This window comes from Thamnophis sirtalis, unplaced genomic scaffold (assembly GCF_051295495.1).
Source record: "Thamnophis sirtalis isolate CommonGarterSnake01/CBP01778 unplaced genomic scaffold, rThaSir2_p1.2 scaffold_11, whole genome shotgun sequence".
In the NCBI taxonomy this organism is placed as follows: Eukaryota; Metazoa; Chordata; class Lepidosauria; order Squamata; family Natricidae; genus Thamnophis; species Thamnophis sirtalis.
The window spans coordinates 5,137,495-5,164,674 of NW_028261391.1; the positions used below are offsets into that span (position 1 = coordinate 5,137,495).

The following is a 27,180-nucleotide window of genomic DNA, read 5'->3' on the forward strand; positions in this document are numbered from 1 at the left end:
TCTACTTACAACCATCAATTGAGCCCATAATTTATGTTGCTAAGTGAGACATCTGCTATGAGAATTTTGCTTCATTTTAGGACTTTTCTTGCCATAGTTGTCAGGTGAATCACTGCAGTTGTTAAGTTAGTAACCAGTATGTTAAGTGAACCGGGCTTCCCCATTGATCGTGCTTGTCAGAAGGTCGTAAAAGAGGATCATATGACCACCGGATACTGCAACCGTCATAAATATGAGTCAGCTGCCATATATTCAGGTTTTGATCACATGACCTTGGGGGAGACACAACACCCTCATAAGTGTGAAAAATGATCCTAAGTCACTATTTTCAGTGGTGTTGTAACTTTGAACAGTCACTAAATGAACTAAATGATTTCCTGCTATAATGATTTTATGGAAATTGTGATGTTTGGCGGGGGATGGCACAGATTCTAAAAGGATGTGGATGCAAAGATATAGTAACTACAGGTTCGTCATTGAGCTTCTTGACTCCTTCAGGTAGTTGCAAGACGAAGGTCCTCAGCAGGCTGGTTAATATGATGAAGATCTCAGTTCTTGCCAGCTGTTCTCCCAAACACGCATGAGACCCTACGGAAAAGACATGGAAAGGACAGAAAACATGTTATCATTTTAGACATACACTCTTGCAAGCAATTTGATTGACATCTGAGGAAGTGTGAGAGACTGTAGAACGCAGAATATCAGAGTCAGAGTGGACCTTGGTGGTCTTTGAGACCAACTCCTGCACAAGCAGGACACCCAGAGGAAGTATTCAGCCGGTTTGCACCGGTTCGCCTGAACCGGTGTTGAAAATTTTGCCCAGTTCGAAAAACCAGAAGTGATGGCTGGCTGGCCACACCCCAAAACCGGTTCACCTGTCGCTGGTTGCTCACCCCGCCTGCCCAGTGACTGCTCGCTCACCCCAATGCTTTGCAAAGTGGCTCTCAAAGAGGTGGCAGCTGGCCGCAGGCTGCTGAAAAGTCCTCCAGTCAGCAAAAAAGCTGCTGCCGTCGCCAACATGTTCTTCGAGGGCTTTTCAGCAGCCTGTGGCCAGCCGCCACCTCTTTGAGAGCTGCTTTGCAAAGTGGCTGTCAAAGAAGCAGCAGTTGGGAGGCTACCTGAAGTAGCAGTCTTCCAATATCTCAGGGGTTGCCACAAAGAAGAGGGAGTCAAACTATTCTCCAAGGCACCTGAGGGCAGAACAAGAAGCAATGGGTGGAAACTGATCAAGGAAAGAAGCAACTTAGAACTGAGGAGAAATTTCCTGACAGTTAGAACAATGAATCAGTGGAACAGAAGTTGCCTCCAGAAGTTGTGAATGCCCTAACACTGGAAGTTTTTAAGAAGATGTTGGATAGCCATTTGTCTGAAATAGTATAGAATTTTCTACCTAGGCAGGGAGTTGGACTAGAAGACCTCCAAGGTCCCTTCCAATTCCACTATTGTATTGTATTGTATTGTATTGTAAGTTGTAGATTAATAAGACCTCTTCTGTTGCTACAATAGGAAAAACCCCCCATAGATATAGCTAAATTAATGCCATAAATTAATGAGAGGTAAAATTTATAGAATTTGGATGGATTTTATAGTTTATCTCAATAGCAATAGATTATAACCGTTTATACTTTATATACATAGTAGGTATCTAAATGTACAATAACTGCCTCTTTCTTCTCATTACAGTAAATCTCTTTATATTTTTTATATTTTTTTCTTTTTCTCTCTACAAATATCTTAGATTTATCTAAATATGACATAAACTTTGAACGGTCACTAAATGAATTATTGTAAATTGAGAATTACCTGTATTTATAGCCTAAATAAATCAGATATGTCTTTGCTCATCAGACATGGAAACCAACAGCAGAATTTAGGTCCTTTCTCTTTATCAACGAGGAGAAAAAAGGGGTTATGGGAAGACAACAAATGTATATTCCAGCCAACCAATATGAAGAAAAGAATGATTTGAGTTGTCAAATTGTTTGAAAATTACTCAGAAAGACACGTCTGGCGGTCTGCAGAGATTCTCAGTCATCCAAGTCATGGTTGTCCCAAAGGTGCTTTTTTCAGGAGAGAAATGAACTTTCTTGGATTTTTCCCCCTTCTTTTGAAGTTGTTTTTGAAGATCCATTCCCCGCTACCCTGTCAGAGCTGAAGAAGCTTCTTGGATGAGAAGCAAAACATCTTCAAAAGGAAGGGGGGGGGGGAAACCAAGAAAGTCCAGTTGCCTCCTGAAAAAGCACCTTTGGGACAATCTATAAAATGCAAACTGCTCCACACTTAAGGATTGACCTTTTCCAAATGGCAGAAACGCTTCCCGAGTTTTAAAATTCCCATCTTGGTCCAAAAAATGATTTGGATTGAATTTTTCAGGTGTTTCCCATTCCTCAGGATCCCAAAGGACAGAGAGCAGATTGCCCACGATAATAGTCCCCTGCAAGGAAAAAAAACAAAGACAAACAGATCTGTTTTATACCATGAACAAATAATAGTCTCAAAGTGTTGTTGTTTTTTGAGAGGCAACTTGTTTTTCTTTGAAGATGTTTCACTTCTCGTCCAAGAAGCTGCTTCAGCTCTGACTGGAGGGTGAGGAATGGAAGGATTTATACTCCTTGCAGACAGCTGGCCATTTGCAATTTTTAGGGGTTGTTAAAAAGATAAAGGCTCCCCTCACACATATGTGCTAGTCATACCTGACTGTAGGGGGCGGTGCTCATCTCCGTTTCAAAGCCGAAGAGCCAGTGCTGTCCGAAGACGTCTCCCTGATCATGTGGCCGGCATGACTAAACGCCGAAGATGCACGGAACGCTGTGACCTTCACAACAAAGGTGGATCCTATTTTTCTACTTGCATTTTTTACGTGCTTTCGAACTGCTAGGTTGGCAGAAGCTGGGACAAGTAAAGGGAGCTCACTCCGTTATGTGGCGCTAGGGATTCAAACCACCAAACTGCTGACCTTTCTGATCGACAAGTTTAGCGTCTTAGCCACTGAGCCACTGTGTGGGTCATTAAGGTCATTAAAAGAACACAGATGACCAGCTGTCTGCAAGGAGTAAAAGTCCTTTCCATTCCCCACCATCCAGTCGGAGCTGAGGAAGCTTCTTGGATGAGAAGCGAAACGTCTTCAAAGAAAAACAAGCACGTCCACTTGCCTCTTTAAAAAAAGCACCTTTGGGGTTTTCATCCAAGAAACAAGCAAATAATAATGTATATAGTTTCAGATAAATTTCCTTAGGGAATTTCAAGGCATCTGGAATGATGATCATTGCAGTCCACCAGAAACAGTGAGATGGCTAACTTCCTTGGATAATGAACTATAATGTCTATCCCAATGTTTCCCACCTTGGCCATTTTAAGAGGGGTGGACTTCAACTCCCAGAATACCCCAGTCATCCTTGCTTTGCGGGGGTTGAAGTCCAATGGCCAAAGTTGAGAAACAGTGGTCTATCCTATTGGGATTCTATGGCACCATATTATGGAAATGTTAACATGGTTTTACCCTCATTTAATATTTAGTGTTATCTATTATATTTGTGCTTGTACATCTAATGTATTTTATTTGTGGCTATACCAGTGATTGTCTCTGTAGATGTCGTAAGGAATTTTGGGAGAATGCGTCTAGATGGCTCAATGTCATACGGGAATATTTTTTTCACCTTTTGAAATCTCTCTCAAAGTCTTGGCTTATCTGCAAATTAGTTTCTTTTCTCCCTCTACTAATAGAAAGACCCTGGAGGACTGAGACTAGCTGGATACAAAAAGCCATAATCTGAATTCCAAATTGGCCTATAGCAGTGTTGGTGAAACTGGAAGAGATGAGCTTCCGGTTTCCGGTGCGCAAATGTGCACCAGTCACCTGGTCTTCTGGTTTCTGGTGTACATGCGTGTGCCAAGACCAGCTGGCCAGCACGCATGTGTGTGCTTGAACCCAGAAGAGGAACAGGTGACAGCTGGCATGCCCGGAGGGATGGCTCTGTGTGCCACTTCTGGCATGCATGCCATAGGTTTGCCATCACGAGCCTATAGTCTCGTGTGTTCTTTCTAGAAGAAATACAAAATATTGAGTGGATTGCCTTTAAAACAATTAACATTTGTAAAAAATCCTATATTTACATGATTCTTGCCTATTTAATTGATATTAGTACACATATAGTATTTCTCTCATTGCCATCTTGTGCTTTTCCTTCCATATTGGACCACTGGGGTGCAAACTGGACACGTTTCTCTACCTTTGGAATGTGGTAACCTCTCATCTTCACATCCTTTATGCTTTGTCTGAGAATCCCAAATAATAATACGTATTTTATACGCAGGATCTCATGAATTACTGCATTGGTGTAAGGCAGATTTATCCGATCTTGATAGGAAATTGAGCTTGTGGAACCAAAGGTATCTTCCATCTCCTTATAGATCTTTTCTGGAGGCAAAAAAAGGCACTACAAATTATAATGTTACATTTTATTTTTAAAAAGCATTGAGTATCGTTGACAGATATTTATTCTTTGTCAAAAAATTCCTCAGGTTCTGCTCTGGATAAGTACCAACTCAATTCCTAAAATTTCATGACTATTGTAGGTTTGAACATTGTACGAACATTGATAGAAATAGCACTTAGACTTATATATTGCTTCATAGTGCTTTTACAGATCTCTGTAAGCCGTTTACAGAGTCAGCCTATTGCCCCCAACAATCTGGTTCTTAATTTGACCGACCTTGGAAGGATGGAAGGCTGAGTCAACCTTGAGCCACTGAGATTTGAAATGCTGAACTGCAGCTAGCAGTCAGCTGAAGTAGCCTGCAGTACTGCACTCTAACCACTGCGCTACCTCGGCTCTTGATGATTCAGTTCAGTGTTGCTGAAATTGATGCAGAAATTTAAATATATTTGATGCAATCAATCAATTAAAACAGTATCCAGTGCAACTTTGTGATTTGGTCTGAAGCATTCATTCAGTTTGGAAAATTGGTCCTATTAATTCCCATAAATTCACCTGTTTACCCTGCCTTACTCTCATTACTTTCCTTGTTGGGTAGGTCAGATGGCCTTCATTCACTGGATGACCTTGGTGGGACTTTATTGTCTTGATGGGCACACCTGCATTCATCCTCTACCTCTCTTAGAACACCCCACCACCACCACCATACTAAGCCAATATAACAGAACTCAAGGGGAACATTTTATTAGGATATCAAAAGTGTATCTCTAATTCCCACCATGGCTACAGAAGCTGATGGAGCTGGCAGAGATGGCTAAATTGACTACTTCGATCAAAGAAAAGAATATAAGTACTTTTGTTGCTACATGGGGACAGCTTCTGGACTTCGTGCTTGAGGGTGGAAAAAAAATAAAACATTGATTTTGGGTTTTGCCGATTAGATTGATTTGTTGTTATACAAATGGCTAGTTTATACTACTAGGGAAAAGTAAAACATTGAGGTTCAATGTTAATGCTTTATTCTACTGCAACAGAGGGAGTTGGAAATCAAGACCTTTTTCCCCCTTTCCTTCCTCCACTCCTCCCTTTTCTTTCCCCTTCCCCTTCTCACTGTGTCCTATTATTTGCTTTTGCATTTTTTTTATTTTATTCTATAATTTAATAAAATGTTACCCTGACATCCCCAGATAAGCACAATCAGGCTTTTGAGCGCATGCGCTAAAATACCGAATTTTTTGGAGTATAAGACGCACCAAAAGACGGTGAAAATTAGGATGTGTCTTATACACTGAATGTAGCCCCACCCAACCACTGGCCCCGACCCTTTGGCCTCTCTCTCCCAGCAATTTACTTCCTTTCAGCAAACGGGGGTTTGCAGAGGCTGCAATCGGCTATAGCAATCCCTGCAGCCTGAAACAGCTGATGATCGGGAGAAATTGAAAGTGAAACTTGCGGTTTGCTCCAGGAAGCAAACTGCTGAGAGGCAAAGGCAGATTTTATTTTCTTGTGCTGTTTGGTGCAAGGAGGTAAGTCAATAACTATAAATGCCTATAGAATGTTCAAATTATTTGACTTACTTTTTAAAGACTGATTTATTATCGTTCTAGACAGCTGAACAAAATGAAGAAGCTTTTTAAAACAAATGCTTGCTCTGAAGAGGCCCAGTACTATTGTATTTTCTTTTAAATAGCAGAGAATAACTATACTTCCGGAAAGCACATCAATTTTAACAGCATCTCTACAAGCATAGTCTGAAATGTAACACTACAAACAGTGTATATTGTCTGCACTGTTTCTTGTTGGTTGCAAGGAGGCAAATTACTTGGAGGCAGAGGTAGATATTTTTCCCTTGTTTTCCTCCCCAAAAGCTAGGTGCGTCTCATACTTTGGAGCGTCTTATACTCAAAAAAAGATGGTAAGCCCTTTCCCTAAAGTAAGCCCTCCCTGAACACAGCAGCGCCATGAGATGACCACAGTTGCCACCTCCTGCATCTCAAAAATAAGAAGACCACCCCAAAAATAAGGCCAACAATTTATTTTGGGGCCCAAAGAAAATAAGACCCTGTCATATTTTTGGGAAATGGTATAAATGCCCCCCAAACAGTATGTCCATATTCTTTTTCTTTTCTTTTTCAAATTAGTTTTATTGTTTTTACATGAGGATTCATAATCTGTAAGCCGCCTTGACTCACCATGTGTGAATAGGTGGCAATATAAATTCCATAGATAGATAGATAGGTAGGTAGGTAGGTAGGTAGGTAGGTAGGTAGGTAGGTAGGTAGATAGATAGATAGATAGATAGATAGATAGATAGATAGATAGATAGTGAGATAGATAGTGAGATAGAGATAGATATGACTGGAGAGAGATGGATAGATGGATAGATGCATAGATAGATAGATATTTAGATAGATAGATAGATAGATAGATAGATAGATAGATAGATAGATAGATAGGACGGACTGGAGAGAGATGGATAGATGGGTAGATGGGTAGATGGATGGGTGGGTGGATGGATGGTTTAATGGATAGATGATAGATAGATAGATAGATAGATAGATAGATAGATAGATAGATAGAGAGAGAGAGAGAGAGAGAGAGAGAGATGATAGATATGACTGGAGAAAGATGGATAGATGATTGATAGATAGATAGATAGATAGATAGATAGATAGATAGATAGATAGATGATAGATAGATAGATAGATAGATAGATAGATAGATAGATAGATAGATAGATAGATAGATATATATGACTGGAGAGAGATGGATAGATGGATAGATGGATAGGTAGGTAGGTAGGTAGGTAGGTAGGTAGGTAGGTAGGTAGGTAGGTAGGTAGATAGATAGATAGATAGATAGATAGATAGATAGATAGATAGATAGATAGGACTGGAGAGAGATGGATAGATGGATAGATGGATAGATGGGTAGATGGGTAGATGGATGGGTGGATGGGTGGATGGATGGATGGATAGATAGATAGATAGATAGATAGATAGATAGATAGATAGATAGATAGATATGACTGGAGAGAGATGGATAGATGGATAGATGGATTGGTAGATAGGTAGGTAGATGATAGATAGATAGATAGATAGATAGATAGATAGATAGATAGATAGATAGATAGATAGATAGATAGATAGATATGACTGGAGAGAGATGGATAGATAGATGGATAGGTAGGTAGGTAGGTAGGTAGTTAGATAGATAGATGAATAGATGGATAGATGGATGGATGGATGGATGGATGGATGGATGGATAGATAGATAGATAGATAGATAGATAGATAGATAGATAGATAGATAAATTTACATTCTCCGGATAAGATAATCCTACTAAGATCCTACTATTTTAGATTCTATTTTAGATTCCAAAATCTACCTACATACTGTGTTTCCCTGAAAATAAGACAGGGTCTTATTTTCTTTTGATCCCTGAAGAAAACGCTTGGCCTTATTTTCAGGGAGGTCTTATTATTTTTGAGGTGCAGGATTCCCCTTAACCTTGGCGCACGGTGCACAGATCAGCTGATCCAGAGAGGGTCAGAAGTTCTGTCTCTGTTTCTGGCATATTCTTGCCAGCCCTAGCATTGCTGGACCTGCCTCTCTCTTTACAGCTGTCACTAAGAGGAGGGGCACGGTAGCTAGAGTTTGCGGGAGTGGTCTCTGCGATGCCGTTCTGGGTGGAGGGCAGATGCATGTGGAGCGCATGGAATAAGTCCCTTCTGCCCCCCATGAAATGGCAGGGACTGGCTGCTCATGCGTTTAAATATTTTTGTGGAGGGCTTATTTCAACGCATGCACTCAAAAGCCTGATTGGGCTTATTATCCAGGGAGGTCTTATTTTGGGGAAACAGGGAAAATCATTACAAAGAATAAATTCATCTTTTCATTCCATAGCTATTAAAACACAAAGAATGTTATTATAGGATTGTTCCCCTTCAGGGATTTTGGTCACCTTGAATGTCAGGATGATTTGCCATCATGAGTATTGTCCACAGCAATGTAGAAGTAATTGTTTCCGTTCCAGAAAGAAAAAGGTCATGGATACATTGAGCCAAATTTTCTTCATTGTAGGAAGTCTCGGAGTCGTGCTTGCTCTGACGTTCAAAAGGAAAATTTAATTTGTTACGCTTATTACAGATCAGATGTACATATATATTTCTTCCCTGCACAGAGACCTCCATACACAGTGGTCATGTCTGATAGTCCATGAATCAGAGTACGACCTGCAGTAGTAGAATCGTATTTTGTGAATGTTCAGCAGAAATTCAAAATCAAGATTCCTATCTATTCTTAGGTAAGGAGGTTCACATGAAAAATGAGAAAATGTGTGGAAAAAAGAGAGCAGATTTATTTTATTTAAATCTGTTTATTTTAAAAAAGAGAGAGATGCTTGCTTTTGGTGTTTTGGTAAATAGTTTAACGAGGGGCTCAAACTATTTTTCAAAGCACCAAAAGGCAAAATGAGAAACTAACCGAGGATGGAAACTAACCAAGCAACCTAGAACTAAGGAGAAATTTCCTAACGGTGAGAGAGCAATCAACCAATGGGATAGCTTGCCTTCAGAAGATGTGGATGCTCCATCACTGGAGACATTCAAAAAGAGACTAGACAGCCATTTGTCTGAAATGGTACAGACGATTGCTCGAGCAGTGGGTTGGATTAGAAGACCTCCAAGGTCCTTTCCAACTTCTCTTCTCTTCTCGTCTAGTCTAGTCTAGTGTAGTCTAGTCTAGTTTATTCTGAGCCGAGGTGGTGCAGTGGTTAGAGTACAGTACTACAGGCTACTTCAGCTGACTGCTAGCTGCAGTTCGGCAGGTCAAATCTCACCAGCTGAAGGTAGACTCAGCCTTCCATCCTTCTGAGGTCAGTCAAATGAGGATCCAGATTGTTGGGGGCAATATGCTTACTCTGTAAACTGCTTAGAGAGGGCTATAAAAGCACTATGAAGCAGTATATAAGTCTAAGTGTTATTGCTATTCATTACAGGGCTGTAGTATAAAGCTTAAAAGTCTTGTTTTCTTAAAACAATTTTTTAGTAGGAAATAACTCTGTCTTGAAGCTCAATTTTTATCACATATACAGGGATTGAATTATGTAAGACAATCAATATAAATTTACTTATATTGGGTCTGTATGCAAATCAGGAATCAACATGCATTTACTGATACAGGATTCTCATTGCAATGAGATAAGGATACAGACAGGGAAAAAGTGGTCCCTTACTGTTCAGCAGTATCAAGCAATCCAATCATTTTTCCACGCAGCTGGTATTGAAATAAAACAAATACCTACATTTTCTATTTGAAGTAGATAGTGATCAATGAAATCCTGTGGTTCACAGAGAGAGTTGTCATTCTTATGCTTCTCCATTTCGCGCTTTGCAAATGAAACTATGAAATCTGAACTGTCCTTTGCCTTCTTGTGAGGCCCCGGAATATTTCTCATCAGCCATGGGAACAATTCATATAACTGATGCGATTTCTCCGCGGGTGGTTCATGAAGCCAATGAGGAAAGAAGACTCGGACACGAATTTCCTTCGGGACGAAACCGACCCGGAACAGAGTCCGGAGGCTTCTTTTATTGATCATACACAAGGGAGGGGTGGATTCACATAGCCAATGCGGACCAATCATGATTGTGCAAGTTTACAGTATATGGTAACTCATTTACTCTCATGTAGACTCGAAGAACACTCATAGTCAATAAACCTTTTATCATCATGCAAACATCCAATGCTTAATTAATGTTTGAGAGTTAAACAGTTGTAACCCCTGATTTAATCAACGCTTAGTTACAAGTCTGTGGTTGCTGATCTGCTTAGTGTTAAGGGTACTGATTTAATCAACGCTTGGAGTTGGACAGTTTGTCTTACTGGTCTAATCATATGGCCAATTATTGCTTTTAGTTTACTGATTTAATCATATGGTTAATTATTGCTTCTGTTCTATACGTGTTACAGTATGGCTGAATGCATACCTGCACGTATATCGCAACATCTCCTCCTTTTTGTTTTAAATTTTGAGGAGTCGGAAGGGAGTATCGTTTTTCTCTGGGTCTTCATCAGAGAATGCTGTCAGTAGGGCTTTGTGTTGCGAATCAAATGTTGCTGTGTTAATGTTCTTGCCCTGTGTCATACTTTCTATTGTGGATTGAATGATGATTCGGATCACTGGGATTAAACAGGGTAAAAGGAGAAACCCTAGGAGTGCCATGCCTGCCATGAAGGCAGCTTGTTTCCAATTGCGAAAAATTCCTCCCAGGAAGCCTGCATCATCCATTAATCCTGTCCACTTTTGCACGGGTATGTGAACCAATTTCTGCAACTGAGATCGGCCACTACCTTGCCAGTTTCATCAATTTGAAGACAACAATTTGTAAGATTAAATTTCCTACATACTCCCCTTTCTTTTGTTTTCTCTTCAAAACATGTGAGTGGAATGCACATGTGTTTAGCTTTCAACCATGAAGGTCTAGCAACGAGGGTACAAATTTCTGGAAAGAAATTTACAGTATCCAATTTTCCATGCCAATTAGTATCAGATATCACTTTTTATGAGCTTCCAGACAGGTTTTAAACCCCAAAAATTATTCACAGCCATGCTTTCCCTTTAAGGTATAGGCTGCCCATTTTAAAAGGGATGGTTCTTCAACCTGCCCTGGCTTTTATTTTAGTGAGGCCAAATTGAGTTTAGCTAATGTGCAAAAACTGTGTGTGGAGGAGATAGTTTCAACCTAATTCTGAATAGGCTCTTCTCTCTCTCTCTCTCTCTCTGTGTGTGTGTGTGTGTGTGTGTGTGTGTGTGTGTGTGCGCGCGCGTGTGTAGCTGCTTCTACAATACAGAAAATACAGACATTTTTGACAAACTTTCCCTCCCACTAGACATAAATCCAAGGTGTTCAGAATTGCTGTGCTATCATTCTCAAAATACAATTCTTACATGAATACATTAAACTGATTACAATATAAATGAGAAAAGAAAGAAACCTAACAATGAATTTCTGTGAAGAAAGCAAAGAAAGAGAACTTTAGGATCAATTTTCACCCTCCCCAATAGTCTTCTGGGGATAGAAGAAAGTCTTTTGGTCTTTACTTCTCCATCTCAGAGTCCATTCTTTCATATCTGCTGGATGGCATTAGGCTTAGCTTGCTGATAAGAGTGGTCAGTCAGGTAGAGTCTGTCCCAGGCTTGGGTAAGTTTTTTCTCCTCATGTCAGGTTTTATCAGAATGCAATCACCAGCAGCCAATTCAAGAGTTAGCAGTCCTTTGTGTCTTAGGTGAAGAAAAAGAGAGGCCAAATATACAGTTCTATACAGACATAGTCCCATGTTGTGGAATCTCACCCATTCTGTCCAAATGTGGAAATCCAAACATTATTCCAGAAGGCAGACGATGTAAATGATGTAAATTTCATGGAACAGGACATTCCCACTGCTTCTATGATTAAAACACTTTTGCAGTAAGATGAGTAAATTTTCAAAAGAGACAACAACTTGTGTTGCAAACAAACAAACAAAATAACATAGGGTAGAGTACCTTGACTCACAAGCTTTTAAAAATGCACTCAGGTGTAAAAGAGAAAGGGAAGAAAAACAACTTTTTTTAAAAAATGCAATTAAAAAAAGAGGTACTTTGAGGCAACACTCCAAAATATTAGATTCCATTCAGATGGAAGCAAATTCTCATTAAGTATGTTAGAACATTTACAAATGTAAGCAAAATATCTCAAAATCATTTCTGTTTATAGGTTTAATTAAGCATTTTAAACCTCAAAAATTTCCAGAAGGAAAAGAGAAAAACCAAAATGCATTCAGAGCAGAAAAGGAAATGTAATTGCATAACTTTTAAAGGTGAAGGAGCAAGTCACCCATTTACTCCAAATTTCTCAGAAGAGAGAGGAAATAAAAATTGGTTAAAATGAGCAAAAAACTTCAGCCACCCTTCAATGACCCAAAAGGAATGAGGGAAAGAAGGGGGGGTAATGCACAGAGGCATTCACAAGTATCTCTAGGGGCATTTCATACACACGTTCATTGTAAAAATGAGCAGACACACTCTCTCCCCATTTCTCCTGCTTCCCTCCAAAGAATGACTGGGGGGGGGAAGAGGGGGGGGTTTCACGCAGGCAATCACAGGTCTTTGGATCTCTTCAGTTATCACTTTCGGGGACATATACATTCATACTGCAATCATGCTTGCTCATGCCAACCAATCATTATAATTATTTCAGGAAGCTTTTTCACAAGCCACCAAGCTTCATTTTATTTATTAGAGGATCTCACCCTCCTTTCAGGTTTGGAAATGATAACACACAAGCATACACACACATACCATTAAACAATCTTGCAACTTACTATTTCTTTATATGAAAGGAATTAAAGTACATTCATACCAACTTTTACTATTCAATATACATTTGCACTGCAACCAGACTGTTTGTGTAAATTAATTTCACACACAAAAATATCCCATTTCATTCATTCTTTCATACAAAGCAGTTATTACAATTATTTCAGGGAGCTGTACATAAGCCAATGAGCTCCACTTTCTATTATTAAGAGATCTCAACTTCCCTCCAGGTCTGAAAATGATTACAAACACACATGCACACATACCATGAAACAACACTTTCAGGCCTGGGGGAGGTTCTGCCACTTTAAATCTTCAAATGTCTTTATTTAGCTAGCTGATCAAACTTCAATTCAATTCTACATGTTATTAGATGCACACCTAAGAATTTTTTTTTAACAGACATCACATCAAAGTAATCAAGTCCAATTACCTAGGTCTTCCCATTCAGTCAGGCTTTAATCGCTTTGGGGAAGAAACTCAGTTAGAATTTCTCTTCAGTTCATCTGATGGTGGCCAGAAAATCAGCAAACTTGTTACAAAATCTAAATGAAAACTGTCTTCTAGGGGCCAGGTTTCGAGTAGGTTGGCCAGATAAATGTGCAGAGGGTTTTTACTCAGGGTGAAGGCAAACCTTTAGTAGGAATTTCCTTCATCTTATACATACACACACAAGGCAACACTCTCCTCCTCCCCCAAAAGAAAAAATCTTTACTCACCTGAAGAGTAAATCTTCCAGGCCTGAAAAACATGAAAACAAGGTTCCCTCCCCCACAGAAAAGGCATTGTTGGGGGATTAAGGGTAAGGGAGGGGCTTGGGGAGGGTAGAAAGCTTGCAGGCAGAATTTAAAAAAAGGTAAAATCATCAGTTACTAAACAGATAAACTGGTAACATTATGGGGATATCACAGATGCAAAGTGGGGTTTGGATTCACATGCTTCAGGAAGGAAATAAACAGGTAAAATCATTTAAACACACGATAGAAGCAAGGATGAAACTTTTCCTGTAAATGAACTTAGAACATTTCCTGGGTTGTTACTTTAAGGCAAAGGGAAGGAAGGAAGGAAAAAAAACACTTCTCTGTACTCTTTTGGGGGGGGGACAAACTGAGCGAAGGCAATTTCTGCCAGTTTAGACCTTGAGGGTGCACAAAGACTTAGGCACACATTTACACAAGAACAAGGAGAAAATAAGAAGGGAAAAAACAGAACTCTCAGGTTTTCACATCCTACATCCCCAGCACAAATCTGTTAAATTAGGGAAGGCACAAATCTTAAACAAACCACATAGAAGACAAAGAGACAAAGAGACAGGAGGAAAAAAAGAAACCTCAACATTTTTCCCTTTTCTTTTAAGTACCTTTATGTAGCCAAATTAGTTTTCCTGTATTATCACAGAACAACAGAAACAACAACAAAAATTTAAACTTTAGAGAATTAAAATTTAAAGGTACTCACCTTCTTTCCAGGCAGCCTTTGAGCTCAAACTCAAAACCCCTTTAAAACCTAGATCCAATGGTTAAGGCCAAGATAAAGTCCACCCACAGACTCAATGGGGTCTGTGCCGGCATGGGAGGCTTACCTGGGCCATATCCATTGGTTAGGCTAGCTTGGAGTCCCATCTGTGGGTCGCCAATTGTTGAGAGAAATGTCCTTCTGGGTTCAGCTCCAAGTGGGGAAGAAGACACTGGAGACATGGAGGCTGCTTGGAAAGATGGTTTACTGTTGGACAGGGCCACATGGCTTGAGCCCTGAACAGAAAAGGGGATCACATGTTTCAATGTTGATGGAGAAGAAGAGAGAAGGGAAGAGGAAGGGGCTTGCTAGGCTTTTTTGATAAGTAAACGCCATGTTGTTAAAACGCCCGGAGGGGCTCGGGGTTCCTCATGGAAGTAGGTGCCCAATTTTATCCATAAGGAGAGCTTTAAAGACCCCTTTTTCCGGGTAGATTGGACAATGATTTTAGACATCAGTCAATAAGTCAATTAAATGCTTTTGAGGGGAAAACGGGAAGCGACTTGCCCATCGCTTGAATAATTACACTAGAAAATTTAGATATCCCGAAGCTCATGAAGGTGCGCTTCCTGTTCTTTCGAGAAACCCGATCCCATACTCACGAATTGAGAGGGTGCTCCGTTCGCAGACGGCCGGCCCTGGGTGCGAGGCTTTTCCCGGCCGAGGGTGAGATGAGATGGGCAGCATGGATCATCACGTCGGGGTCACCAGATGCGATTTCTCCGCGGGTGGTTCATGAAGCCAATGAGGAAAGAAGACTCGGACACGAATTTCCTTCGGGACGAAACCGACCCGGAACAGAGTCCGGAGGCTTCTTTTATTGATCATACACAAGGGAGGGGTGGATTCACATAGCCAATGCGGACCAATCATGATTGTGCAAGTTTACAGTATATGGTAACTCATTTACTCTCATGTAGACTCGAAGAACACTCATAGTCAATAAACCTTTTATCATCATGCAAACATCCAATGCTTAATTAATGTTTGAGAGTTAAACAGTTGTAACCCCTGATTTAATCAACGCTTAGTTACAAGTCTGTGGTTGCTGATCTGCTTAGTGTTAAGGGTACTGATTTAATCAACGCTTGGAGTTGGACAGTTTGTCTTACTGGTCTAATCATATGGCCAATTATTGCTTTTAGTTTACTGATTTAATCATATGGTTAATTATTGCTTCTGTTCTATACGTGTTACAGTATGGCTGAATGCATACCTGCACGTATATCGCAACAACTATAAACAAAGAGCAAATTTCCTTCATTGTCCAAAGGTAAAACAGTAGCGCTGTTCATATGGCATTCTTTTCACAATTTAAATTGTCCAGGTGGGATTTAATGGAACAAATTAAACCATAAATTAAGTTAATCTACTGGGTTTCCACAGTGCACCAAAGTAAAATGAAGCTGTTCGGTTCATGGTCTAGTACGCTATGCAAATATTCATTTCTACCAAGTGTGCAAAGATAACAGAGAAGTTCTCTCCCTTGAATCTTTGCACACCCACCTGACTGGCCAAACCCTTGCACGCCTTTCCCAATCTTCACCACCTCTCTTGCGCATCCCCTCATTTCCTTGTACCCCCCTCACTGACCACACTGCACTTCTTGTATAACCCTTCCCACCCTTGTACACCATAGAGAGTATTTTAACTTACTGCACCTGTGTACGGTTTGCCAATTGCACAGTGACAGATAGGACAGCGCTCCAAAGGGTCAACGTCATTGCCCAGAGGATCATTGGTTGCCCTCTCCTCTCTTTGGAAGAGCTTTAGAGCTCCCGCTGCCTTAAGAAAGTTCAAAACATCCTTAAAATCCATCTCATCCTCAGCACCTTTTAAAAAAACTATTACCATCTGGCAGACGGTACAGGATAATAAAAGCATGGGTTTTCAATTCAATTGTGTATAGAATGTGAAGGATGTGTGTTTGAGTTTTATTTTTATAGTTATAATGTACACTGAAGATGGCATTTAATTTTGTTGTACGAAGCGCAATGACAATAAAGTAAACTAACTAACTATCATATTTTTGGAGTATAAGACACACTTTTTTCCTTCCTAAAAGAGGCTGAAAATTTGGGTGCATCTAATACTCCGAATGTAGCCCCTCCCACCCATTGGCCCCTGCCCTTCAACCTCCTCATGTCCTCTTCCTGGCTGCAGAGATTATCATGAGCAATGGCTTGTGTTTTGGGGCTCCAAGTGTTGCATTTTCAGCCTCTATATGCTCGACATGCAGTGTCCAAAATGGCTACCAAGAACAGCTTCTGTCTACTCTTACCCCTTCCCTGCTTTGCCTGCTTTAGTCACTGGAGCTCCCTCCGAGGATCAGATGTGCTTTTGAAGTTGTTTTTCAGCCCAAACAGCCTAAGCAATCTTCAGTGCTTTGCCTGCTTTTCTACCGTATTTTTTGGATTATAAGATGCACCTTTTTCCCTCAAAAAAGAGGCTGAAAATCTGGGTGCGTCTTATACACTGAATACTGCATTTTTTGCCTCCTGAAACCCCACCCCCTTCACTAAAATGGTCATGCATAGCCTCTAGGAAACTTTTAGAAAGCTCCTGGGGGCTGGGGAGGGCAGAAATGAGCACAAAATGGCCCATTTTTTGCTCAATTTTACCCAGCCCCCAGGAGCACTCTATAAGCTTCCTAAAGGCTTTCCAACCCCCCCTTTTTTTTAACAAAAAAGCAGCCTGTTTTTGCAAAAAATGGGCCGTTTTTTGGAGGTTTGCAGAGTGCAAAAACTTTTTTTTATTTGCCTCTTCAAACCCTTGGTGCATCTTATACTCCGGTGCGTCTTATACTCCCAAAAATACTGCAACTGCTGCTCCCTCCGACAATCAGCTGTGTTTTAGAATCTGTTTTTCAGCCCAAATACAAGCTAAGTGATTTTCTGTGCTTTGCCTGCTTTTCTAATTGCTGCTCCCTCCAACAAGCACAACCCCCATCATCCCCAACCTTAAAACCAACAAGTGAACTAATGTGCTGAAGGACTAGCCAGATGAATACCCGGTAGGCAGAATTACCCCCCCCTCGCTATTTTCCTCCCCAAAAACTAAGATGCGTCTTATACTCCAAAAAATATGGTAACTGAACTCAGAGCATTTGTTAAACTTCAAAGTATTATATACGTCCAATGACTCTTCCTTGGAAGAGCCAAGGTGGCGCAGTGGTTAAATGCAGCACTGCAGGCTACTGCTAGATCAGCAGGTCAGCGGTTCAAATCTCACCGGCTCAGGGTTGACTCAGCCTTCCATCCTTCCGAGGTGGGTAAAATGAGGACCCAGATTGTTGGGGGCAATATGCTGACTCTCTGTAAACCGCTTAGAGAGGCCTGAAAGGCCTATGAAGCGGTATATAAGTCTACTGCTATTGCTATAGACACCATTATCTATTATTTATATTTGATAATTAGGTTAAGAATTTGAGAGATGAAGCCCAAGGGTTTGAATATCTTGATAGGCGCAGCTGCCTGATTAGCAGGAAAGATTACTCACCAAGTGAAAAAAGGTGGTGGTGAAATCTATTATATCATCAAGTGCTGCAATTAACTTCAAGAAGTTTTCATCTTCCAAAGCAAATTGGTATCCAAAACACAAAGCACATATCACATTAATGACTGCATTGGATAACGGGATGGAAGGATCAAAAGGTTGCCCTGAAAATGAAAAGACATGAAGAATAAGTCAAGATCCTTGTGTTAATTAATGTTAATATTTCTAGCTGGAAGCAGGAAGGCAATTGGATTGTTTGGCAATTCATTTTCAATTTAGAAATTGAATAGAACACATAAAAAGACAAAAGAAACAATTATTGCAGGAAGAGATTTGGGCAACTGTCAGTGGGAAAGCTGCCATTTGAGGGAGCCTAATTTTGCCAATACATGTTCAGAAACTGGAGCTATCAGAACTGTAGGTATATGGCTACAGGGCAGGGGTGGGTTCCTGCCAGTTCTAACTGGTTCGGCAGAAGACCTTCCAGAAATCTACCATACCAGTTAGAAGAGGTTCATCATGGAGCGCCACCCCCTCGCTCGCTTGCCCCACCTGTTCCATTGCCACTCATGGGCGGTAGCTTGTGCAGTGCAGCCGGCCTCCTAGGACTTACCTGAACTTGCATAGGAGGTGTGGCTGCCAGAAAATCACAGGGGCCTTCCAGGGTTTCCCTGCCCCCCCACTAGTTCCCCGCCTCCCTTCCCGGCGAAGTTTTCCCAGGTGTGGTTTTCTTTCCCATCCCTTGTGCCCGGTTCCTGCTGAGCTCCAGTAAGGAGGAGAAGAGCCTTTTGGGAGTGAAGAGAAGGAGGAAGGAGGAGGAGGAGGCACACGGGCAGGACCATGCCAGCTGGGGAACTGGCAACCGGCAGAGGCAGGAAGGTTCTCGGGAGTGCCGAGAACGTTCTTGCCTCCGCTGGACTTTGCACTCTTCTCCATGCACTCCTCTTGACTGCAATAGACATCCAGAAGCAGCTTTTGTGGCTAATGGGGTTTGGGCTTCCAGTCCGACAGCCCCCGCCGCTTCTGGACGTCTATTGCAGTTGTGAGGAACGCATGAAGTCCAGCAGAGGCAAGAAGGTTCGCGGCACTCCCCAGTCGCTTTCATGGCTTCCCAGAGTGCCATCCTCTTCCAGGCGCGCTCAGGGAAGCCGCAAAAGCAACTGGGGAGTGCTGAGAACCTTCCTGGACTTCGTGCTCTTCTCCGCACTTCCCAGCGAGCAAAGGAGGGAGGATCAGGCTGCCTGATCCTCGCTCACCCGCCCGCCTGACTGCTTTGGAGCGGCTCTAGCTACTTTCATCCTTCTGTGCCTGGCAGCTGCGGCGATGTCATCAAGATGAAGTCAAGCAGAGGCAGAAATGTTCTTGGCACTCCCAGAGAAGAGCATGAAGCTTCTATGCTTAATTTTATGTTAGGGTTATTAGCATTATATAAACTTGTTTGAGATGGGTTGCCATAGAAATTGAAAAATAAATAAATAAACCATAGGTCTTTATTCCTTTCTCTAATTAGACTCTTTTGGAGTTTCATTTAGCAGCGGTGTCTAACTTTGGAAACTTTGAGATGTATGGACTTCAACTTCTGGGAATGCTGGCTGAGAAATTCTCGGAGTTGAAGTCCACCAGTTTTAAAATGCCAAGGTTGGACACCCCTGATTTAAAGTGAAAAAAAGGGGGGGGGCAGAGCACAGCAGTGCTTTCAAAGACACTTCTCTGTATTATCTGTGCACAATTTGAAGAAAATATCTTTCCCAAGGGAGATTTATAGCCTTCTGAGAAGCTGCTTGAAGTTCACACAGGAGAGGGTAAGCATTTCTCTTGAGAAATTTTCAATGTGGTGGGACAATAATAAATGGAAAAAAAACTAATAGCCACTGCCACACTAGCCTTCCAGGCCCCTTTTATTTTTTTATTTTAGGTTGACTTAAACACAAGTTCCTTTATGCTCTTCAAAGGAGAAGGGTTCTGTTTTTTCCCCCTTTCTCTCCCTTGCCAAAATAGTTCTCAAAAGCACCTGCAAAAACAATTCATGCCCTTGGCTCTTTATCAGTTTCTGTAAACAATTTGCAAACCCTTCAACTACAAAGTCAGTAAGATCAAAGAGGAAAAGAGAAGAAATATGTTGTTTCAAAAACTCTAGCCTCTAACCTCTAAATGGCAGTGTTGCTACTTTTCACTTTCTAATATTTATCTCTGGCTTATAGGAAACAAAGTTCTTTAAATTTCTTTAATGAAATTTAATAACAATAGGAAGAATAGTTAAAATAAAAAGGAAGGTTTTAATCCAGAAGTCAAAAAATAAAGCAACAAAAAGCAGAAGAAAAAAAATTAATCCATTCACTTTAAGAGGAAAAATGAGAAACGTTGCAAGCACTTCAATCCACAAAGTATAGTTACAAAGAAAAAAAAGCTTTCCAAGGAAGTCCAATATAAGTTAATTTTGCCGCTTAATTCTTTTGCTTAAGGATCTAATTTGGCTTTAATTTTTTTTTCTTTGGGCAGTCTTTTCCAAAATGGAAAAAATACATCACCAGATGGACTCGCTTTCTCTTTTCACTTCCTTCCGGAGCTTTCCCGACTTCATCAGCCTGGGGCTGCTTATTTACCGCCATCTTGAAGAGCTTCCCTTGGGTCAATCAGGGACTTTGTGATGTCCCTGAGACCAGCAAGTCTTCGTCTTCCTGATCACCATCTCTGCGGAATGGTTTAGGTCCAAATGGACCGTCCAGCGGCAAAAGTATCAATGGCGGTCTCGGAGTGTCGAGACCGCACGTTGTAACATCACGACATTGGCTCCTCCTTCCCAAGATTGTGTTTGTCTTCTAAGCACTGCCTCACTCTTTGAAATACTTCAGGGCTATATTAACTATATTGTTACCTCAAAAGCAAAGGTATTGTGGCACAATCTGGGTCTGGGAACTGTGGGTGTGTTATGCAAGTAGCTTACTATCTTGAAATATCTTTCTCTCCAATCTCTTTGCTGTGTGAAGCAACTTCTGTGTGCAATCTCTGCTTTGCCTGGCCCTTTCCTGCTGCCAGAACACACATTGCTCTCAATGCGTAGAAGAACAAAAAGCTTACTGCATTGAAATTCCCTTCCAATCCCTCTGCTTTGTGGGGGAGGGAAAGGTCCAGCAAAGGAGAGATTACCTACATAAATTGCTTGCTTTTTCTCTTTCTCTACCCTCACCCTCACAGTGAAGAGAGATTGGAGAGAAAGGGATTTCAAAATAGTACTGAATTTTTGTGTGTGCAGTGGGCTCATGGTTCCCAGTCCCAATCTGCCAGGCAATCACATTGCTTTTGATGTGTAGAACAATGATCCCCAAACTTTCTGACTTGGTGTCCTGGCAGGGGTGGGTGGGGGAGAGGGAATGGTTGTATGAGAGAGGCAGGTGCATGTGTGAACTCACACAACTGCATTGCACAATGGCAGGTACACAAAAACGGAGTTTCATGTATGAGCATGAGTGCCCATCACTCATGCCAGTGGAGTTCTGTGTGTGCACATGCTCTCCACCACTCATGCAGCCTAGTTCAGAATAGAGTACAGACCAGTTTTAGCTCTCGCCCTAGAGTAAGGGACCTCTGGCCTAGAAGAGTAAACAGCTTAAGGTATTGCAGTCCCTTTCTCTCCAAACTCTCTGCTCAGTAATGGGGTGAAAGAGAGCAAACATGTCAGGCACTGGGTAAGGTGTGCTGACTAGAATGGAAATTGTGTCACTGAGGGAAGCTGCAAAGTTTGAGAATGGTTATTCATTTATTTCTTCTGTAAAGTTGCTTTTTGAGCACCGTCATAACTTCAGATAGTTACCTAATGAGTAGTTGGTAAGGGAGGACTACCTATACACCCATGCAATACGGGGTGCCCAGGCAGCAGAGGGTAACACAGCCAAACAGAAGAGGTGAGGAAGAGGACCAACCTACCTCTTCATACAATTACCTGTTTGCTTGATGAGTTGGCTGCTATTACTCTACTTTGTGAACACAATCTCCATGTTCCTTTAAACATGCGAATCCAACTACTTGGGCTTGGTGACCACTGAACTTGGGCTTTTTATGCTGTCATTATTGCATCCTATGCACACTCTTTATTTTGCTTTTTCTGCACAAGGCCTGTTTCGTTCATTAACTACACTTCTATCAAAGGTGGTATTCAGCCAGTTTTGACAGGTTCTGGAGAACCAGCAGCAGAAATTTTGAATAGTTCGGAGAACCAGAAAATAGGCTGGCCACGCCCCTGCTGCCTCCCAGCTGATCTTCTTTTATTGCCCTGCACAGGAGAACGGAGCTGGAAAGCAGGATAGTGGGGTGGGGATGGAATGGGGATTTTGCAGTAACCTTCTCCCAGGAGTGGGGAGAGAATGGGGGTTTTGCAGTATCCTCCCCTGCCTTGCCCACAAAGCCACATGACTCCCACAAAGCCACGCCCACAGAACCGGTAGTAAAAAAAATTGAATCCCACCACTGACTTCTATACATTATTGTGACCTAATACTACATACCTTTTGTACGTATGAAGATCTCTGTAAGCGAGCGGCATCCTTCTTGTATCTGGTACTCAATGCTTTTCTTCCCTAGTCCCAGTTTCCGTAAAGAAGTGACAACAATGTGCCTCTGCTGCCTCCAAATGTGACCATTTGACAATAGAATGCCTAAGGAATTGAGTGAGAAATTATGGCTGACAAAATTTATGTTAGCAAGGCTTTGATTGGAATTCAGAAAGGAGCCACATTTCCTGAAGCTCACACTCTTGAACCTACAGTTGTTGTTGTTCCTTCAGATCTTGTGAACTTCGCTGTTGATGTTCACTTAAGTTACCATATCTAGCCCACTATTAAATGATTAATAATTGACACTACAGGAGTTCTAAAAATATGTATCTATCTTCCCAACTCAATGGTGGGTGGCTTAATAGTTAAAGAATAGAGAAACCTAAAATAAAACCAAAAGGGCTCCCTGAGGCCAAATCCCAGAATTTGTTGTTGTTATTGGCGAAGTCATGTCCGACCCATCGTGACCCCATGGACAATGTTCCTCCAGGCCTTCCTGTCCTCTACCATCCCTCAGAGTCCATTTAATCTCATGCCTACTGCTTCTGTGACTCCATCCAGCCACCTCCTTCTCTGTCGTCCCCTTCTTCTTTTGACCTCAGTCTTTCCCAGCATGAGGCTCTTGTCCAGGGAGTCCTTCCTTCTCATGAGGTGGCCAAAGTATTTGAGTTTCATCTTCAGAATCTGGCCTTCTAAAGAGCAGTCAGGGTTGATCTCCTCTAGGACTGGATTCCCAGAATATTTTAGTTCAAAAATAATTCAGGATGGACTTATTCAATCATCTTCCCCATGCTCTGAGGAAACACTTGGTGCTGTTCACTAGTTGCATCATTATTAGGATTGTGAGGCCCTCCATATAGTTGTTCATGTCCTGGCCATATCTCAATTGTATTATTGGAAAGTGCTCTACATGGGGCTATAGTTGAAGAGTACTTGGAAGCTGTAGCTGATGCAAAATGCAGTGGCAGATACAGTTCTGGGGGGCCCTGGGAGGACACATATAATACCACTGCTATGTGAGCTGTGTTAGCTTCCAGTTTGCTTCTGAGTCCAATAGCAATAGCTCTTAGACTTATGTACCACTTCACAGTGCTCTTACAGCCCTCCGTAAGTGGTTTACAGCATCAGTCTATTGTCCCCATCAATTTGGGTCCTCATTTTACTGAACTCAGAAGAATGGAAGGCTGAGTCAACCTTGAGCCTGGTGGGATTCAAACTGCCAAATTACAGCCAGCCGGCAGTCAGCAGAAGTGGCCTGCAGTACTGCATTTCACTGTGCCACCACACCTCAATTCAAGCAATTCACCCTTAAAACCCAATATGTAGCATTGGGTCCATGGTATCTGAGGAGCCATCTTGCCCCAAGGAAACTTGCAAATTTTGTTGCCTGTTAATGTGGGTTGTAAGAAAACAACTCTTTCGAAACTTTATCAGAGTTTGGTGTCTCCATTTATTGTGAGCTGATTTTCACCCTCTTTTCCAGGAATCTAGCCAAATTAGCAACTTACCCATGTCTCTTCCAATAGTTGTGAAGAAAGGGGTCACTATTCGATCAGAGAATTCTCCTGAGAAGTTGGCCATCCCTTCTTTCACTGTTTTGAATCCGGACAGCACTACTACAGGTTGATTCCCCAACCACATTGTGTACAGGGTTCCATATCTCTTTGCTAGCTGCCAAGTGGGAATAAACATTTATTTTATATAATGAATTATTTTATATAACAAAATAATAGAATAACAGAGTTGGAAGGGATCTTGGAGGTTTTTTAGACCAACCCCCTGCTCAAACAGGAGATCCTATACTGGACTGGTTGTCCAGCCTCTTTTTAAAGCTTTCAGTGATGGAGCACTCACAACTTCCAAAGATAAATCATTCCATTGGTTTATTGTTTTCACTTTCAAGAAATTTCTCCTGAATTCTAGATTGGATCTCTTGTCAGGCCTGCAGCCGGTTCCTTTTAGGATCTTTGGCCTGCCACACTCTCTCTTATTTTACTATGCTGTTTCATTAGTGGGGAATTGGGAGGGGGAATAGTAAGGAGTAGAATGTGTTGTTGTCAAAATAAAAAATTACTTTCTAAAACCAAGATCATATTTTGTTCTCTGCACCTCTGAGCCTGACCAGAACTGGATGGGTGGAACTGACAGCATGGCAGTGGAAGATTGGACCATGTGATGGACTTGTGGGTGTGGGGGACAAGATCTTGAACTTTCAACTGGGTGGGGAAAACCGGGAAGTTTTCAGATTCAGGTTTTCCCCAGATGTGTAAAATGAACCATAAGCAGATCCCTGACCCATGTAGCTCATTAGCCTCCGGCCAACTACCCAAAGAAACGAGGATGCCCATGATTGTACTATCATCAAGAATTCAAAATTACTTTTTAGTCTTTGTTCTGCTCAACATAGCAAATGCATTCCTGTTTTGATTGTTAATCATATACAATGCATAGCAATAAATTGTACCAGTAGCAATCATTACCGTTTAAATACTAATTAAATTGACAACAACTTCATTGAATAGATTTAACATTGTATATTAAAGTTTTAAAACTAAGAAGATAATGTTCACCCAAGGCATTATAGATAAATATTTCTGATGCAATAAAACTTGCAATTTTCTCAACAATACTTCACAATCTGGGACCAACAAAAGGCAGTTTTTTAAAATTATTAAGACAGTGAGCATGAAGTAAAAACAGTCTTCTTTATTCATTAAATTATTTTCTACATTAATATTGTGCCAGAATATTTTATTAGCAGAACCCGTTTCCCCACTATTGTTGTACCTTGAAAAAGTTTCAAAATTGTCTCCCATAATGTTTGATCTTAAACGTTGTTTAGAAAGAAATGAGGGACAGTTTGACCTGAGAGCTGGTTCCGTCTAGTGATTAAGGCATCAGGCTAAAAACCAGGAGACAGTGAGTTCTAGTCCTTCCTTGGGCATGAAAGCCAGAGGGTGACTTTGAGCCAGTCACTCTCTTGAGCCATGATGTCATGCCAAGACAGCAAGGTGATCATTCAATTCCTGACACAAGCAATGGAGCAACACTCAATTGATCTGTCTATGGAGATTCTCGTTCATCCAGGTCAAAGCGATCTCAAGATACTTTTTCAAAAAGGCAAATGGACTGTTTTTTTTCAGGCTGAGGAGCGGGGGGGGGGGGGGGGGAGGAGACATTTTGCTTCTCATCCAAGAAGCTTCATCCATTCAACTGATGAACTGATCAGTTGAACTGATGAAGCTTCTTGGATGGGAAGCAAACTTTCAAAAAGTCATTTGCCTTTTTGAAAAAGGACTTTTGAGACTGGATTGATCTGAAACCAGCAGACCCTGCGCCTGTGAGTAAATGTTAAGAAGAAAAAGCAGGTTTGGAAACAAATACCTTAATCAATGTATCTTTTTGAAGTCTAGTCCCAATAACCCACGTACTTCCAATGAGAGGAAAGGAAAGAGGCCCAGGAGGAAAACGCCTTCTTGACCACCGATGTGCTAAGAAATTCAAGATCAACACAGCCAACAGCAGAAGAATCAAAATGATCCATGTCTCCATCCTCCTGCTTCCTCGTTGATTCTGCCTAGTCGATCTGAATAAAGTGAACCTTATCCTCAGCTACCTTTAGATTTCTTTACACATGTTGCTGCTTCCCTATTTATATTATTTTCATTTTGTATACACCTTTTAAATTAGGAAGGACAACTTTTGGAGCCAAGCTAATTTGGAACCAGATAAAAAAGTTATGATCAAGGCTGCAGGCCTTGGGATTAAGTCTGTTATTGTCAACAGTAGTTGGATCGATAGATTAAGCAGGAAAAAAAACCCAACCCTGCCATTAATTATATCTATAATTCTATATTTGGATATATTTGGTTAGGTCTACTCTTCTTTCTTGTGTGTGAATGCTTTTTCTTTACTTGATGTTATTTTCCTTTGGAAATTGATACATTTATCTATTAAGGGTATGGCTAGCTGATGAGAGCTAGTTCAGCACAGGTTCGAATCCCAATAAGGGTATGGCTAGCTGATGAGAGCTAAACAGCTTGAAATAGATCTATACTAGTCTCCCTTTATTTATTTATCAGCACAAATAAAACACAAATATAACAAAGGCAACAATAAAAATATTGGGTTTCTGTCGTGATGGACTCTTGTGACGAGCCGATTGACAGATGATGGAAGTAGTTAGCTTCCTCCCATAATTGGGGCTTACCAGGGGTTGTGACACCATATATATATATATATAATCCCAGTAAGGATATGGCTAGCTGATGAGAGCTAAATAGCTTGAAATAGATCTATACTAGTCTTCCTTTATTTATTTATCAGCACAAATAAAAACACACACACACACACACACACACACACACACACACACACACACACACATATATATATATATATATATATACACACACACATACATACATACATATATACATACATATACATACACACACACACACACACACACACACACACACATATATATATATATAACAACAACCCCTCAGTTTGTGAGAAACAAAACCTATTTCAAAGCTATGTCACTGAGGTGAAACCACCACCACCACCACCACCACCACCACCACCACCACCACCACAACAACAACAACAACAACAAATATTAGGCAGAAACGTCCTGCCCAGCAAAGGAATGCTTGTGGGAAGCTGAACAATTTTGCAAGTCTGTAGATTACAATATATATTATTTCCCAGATCGGTTACACCGACCAAGAAAAACAAGGTTCGGGGTTGGTTCAATGATACCAACAAGATGAAACGTGCCTTAGAGAATGTCTCGCAGCTAGGATCAGATGCTTGC

General features: G+C 41.1%; 1 protein-coding gene across 1 annotated transcript; it reads right to left on the bottom strand.

Annotated features, from left to right (window-relative positions):
• Positions 1-256: 256 nt before the first annotated feature.
• Positions 257-25,910, bottom strand: LOC148043453 (cytochrome P450 2J5-like). The gene is made up of 9 exons (XM_087725103.1): positions 25,743-25,910; positions 23,867-24,029; positions 22,311-22,460; positions 17,812-17,972; positions 9,742-9,918; positions 8,401-8,542; positions 4,230-4,417; positions 2,293-2,434; positions 257-588 (listed from the first exon to the last, which is right to left on the bottom strand). Exons 1-9 carry the CDS (start codon positions 25,908-25,910, stop codon positions 392-394), a joined length of 1,488 nt encoding a protein of 495 aa, XP_087581229.1. The 3' UTR covers positions 257-391.
• Positions 25,911-27,180: the final 1,270 nt, after the last annotated feature.

Bases quoted from the DNA above. Each gene is read 5' to 3' on its own strand.
- LOC148043453 (XM_087725103.1), bottom strand. From the start codon at position 25,910: ATGGAGACATGGATCATTTTGATTCTTCTGCTGTTGGCTGTGTTGATC. The intron at 24,030-25,742 runs GTATTTGTTTCC...CCCACTTGGCAG, and splicing joins AAAAAGATACATTGATTAAG to CTAGCAAAGAGATATGGAAC. The intron at 9,919-17,811 runs GTGAGTAATCTT...AAATCGCATCAG, and splicing joins CCACCACCTTTTTTCACTTG to TTATATGAATTGTTCCCATG.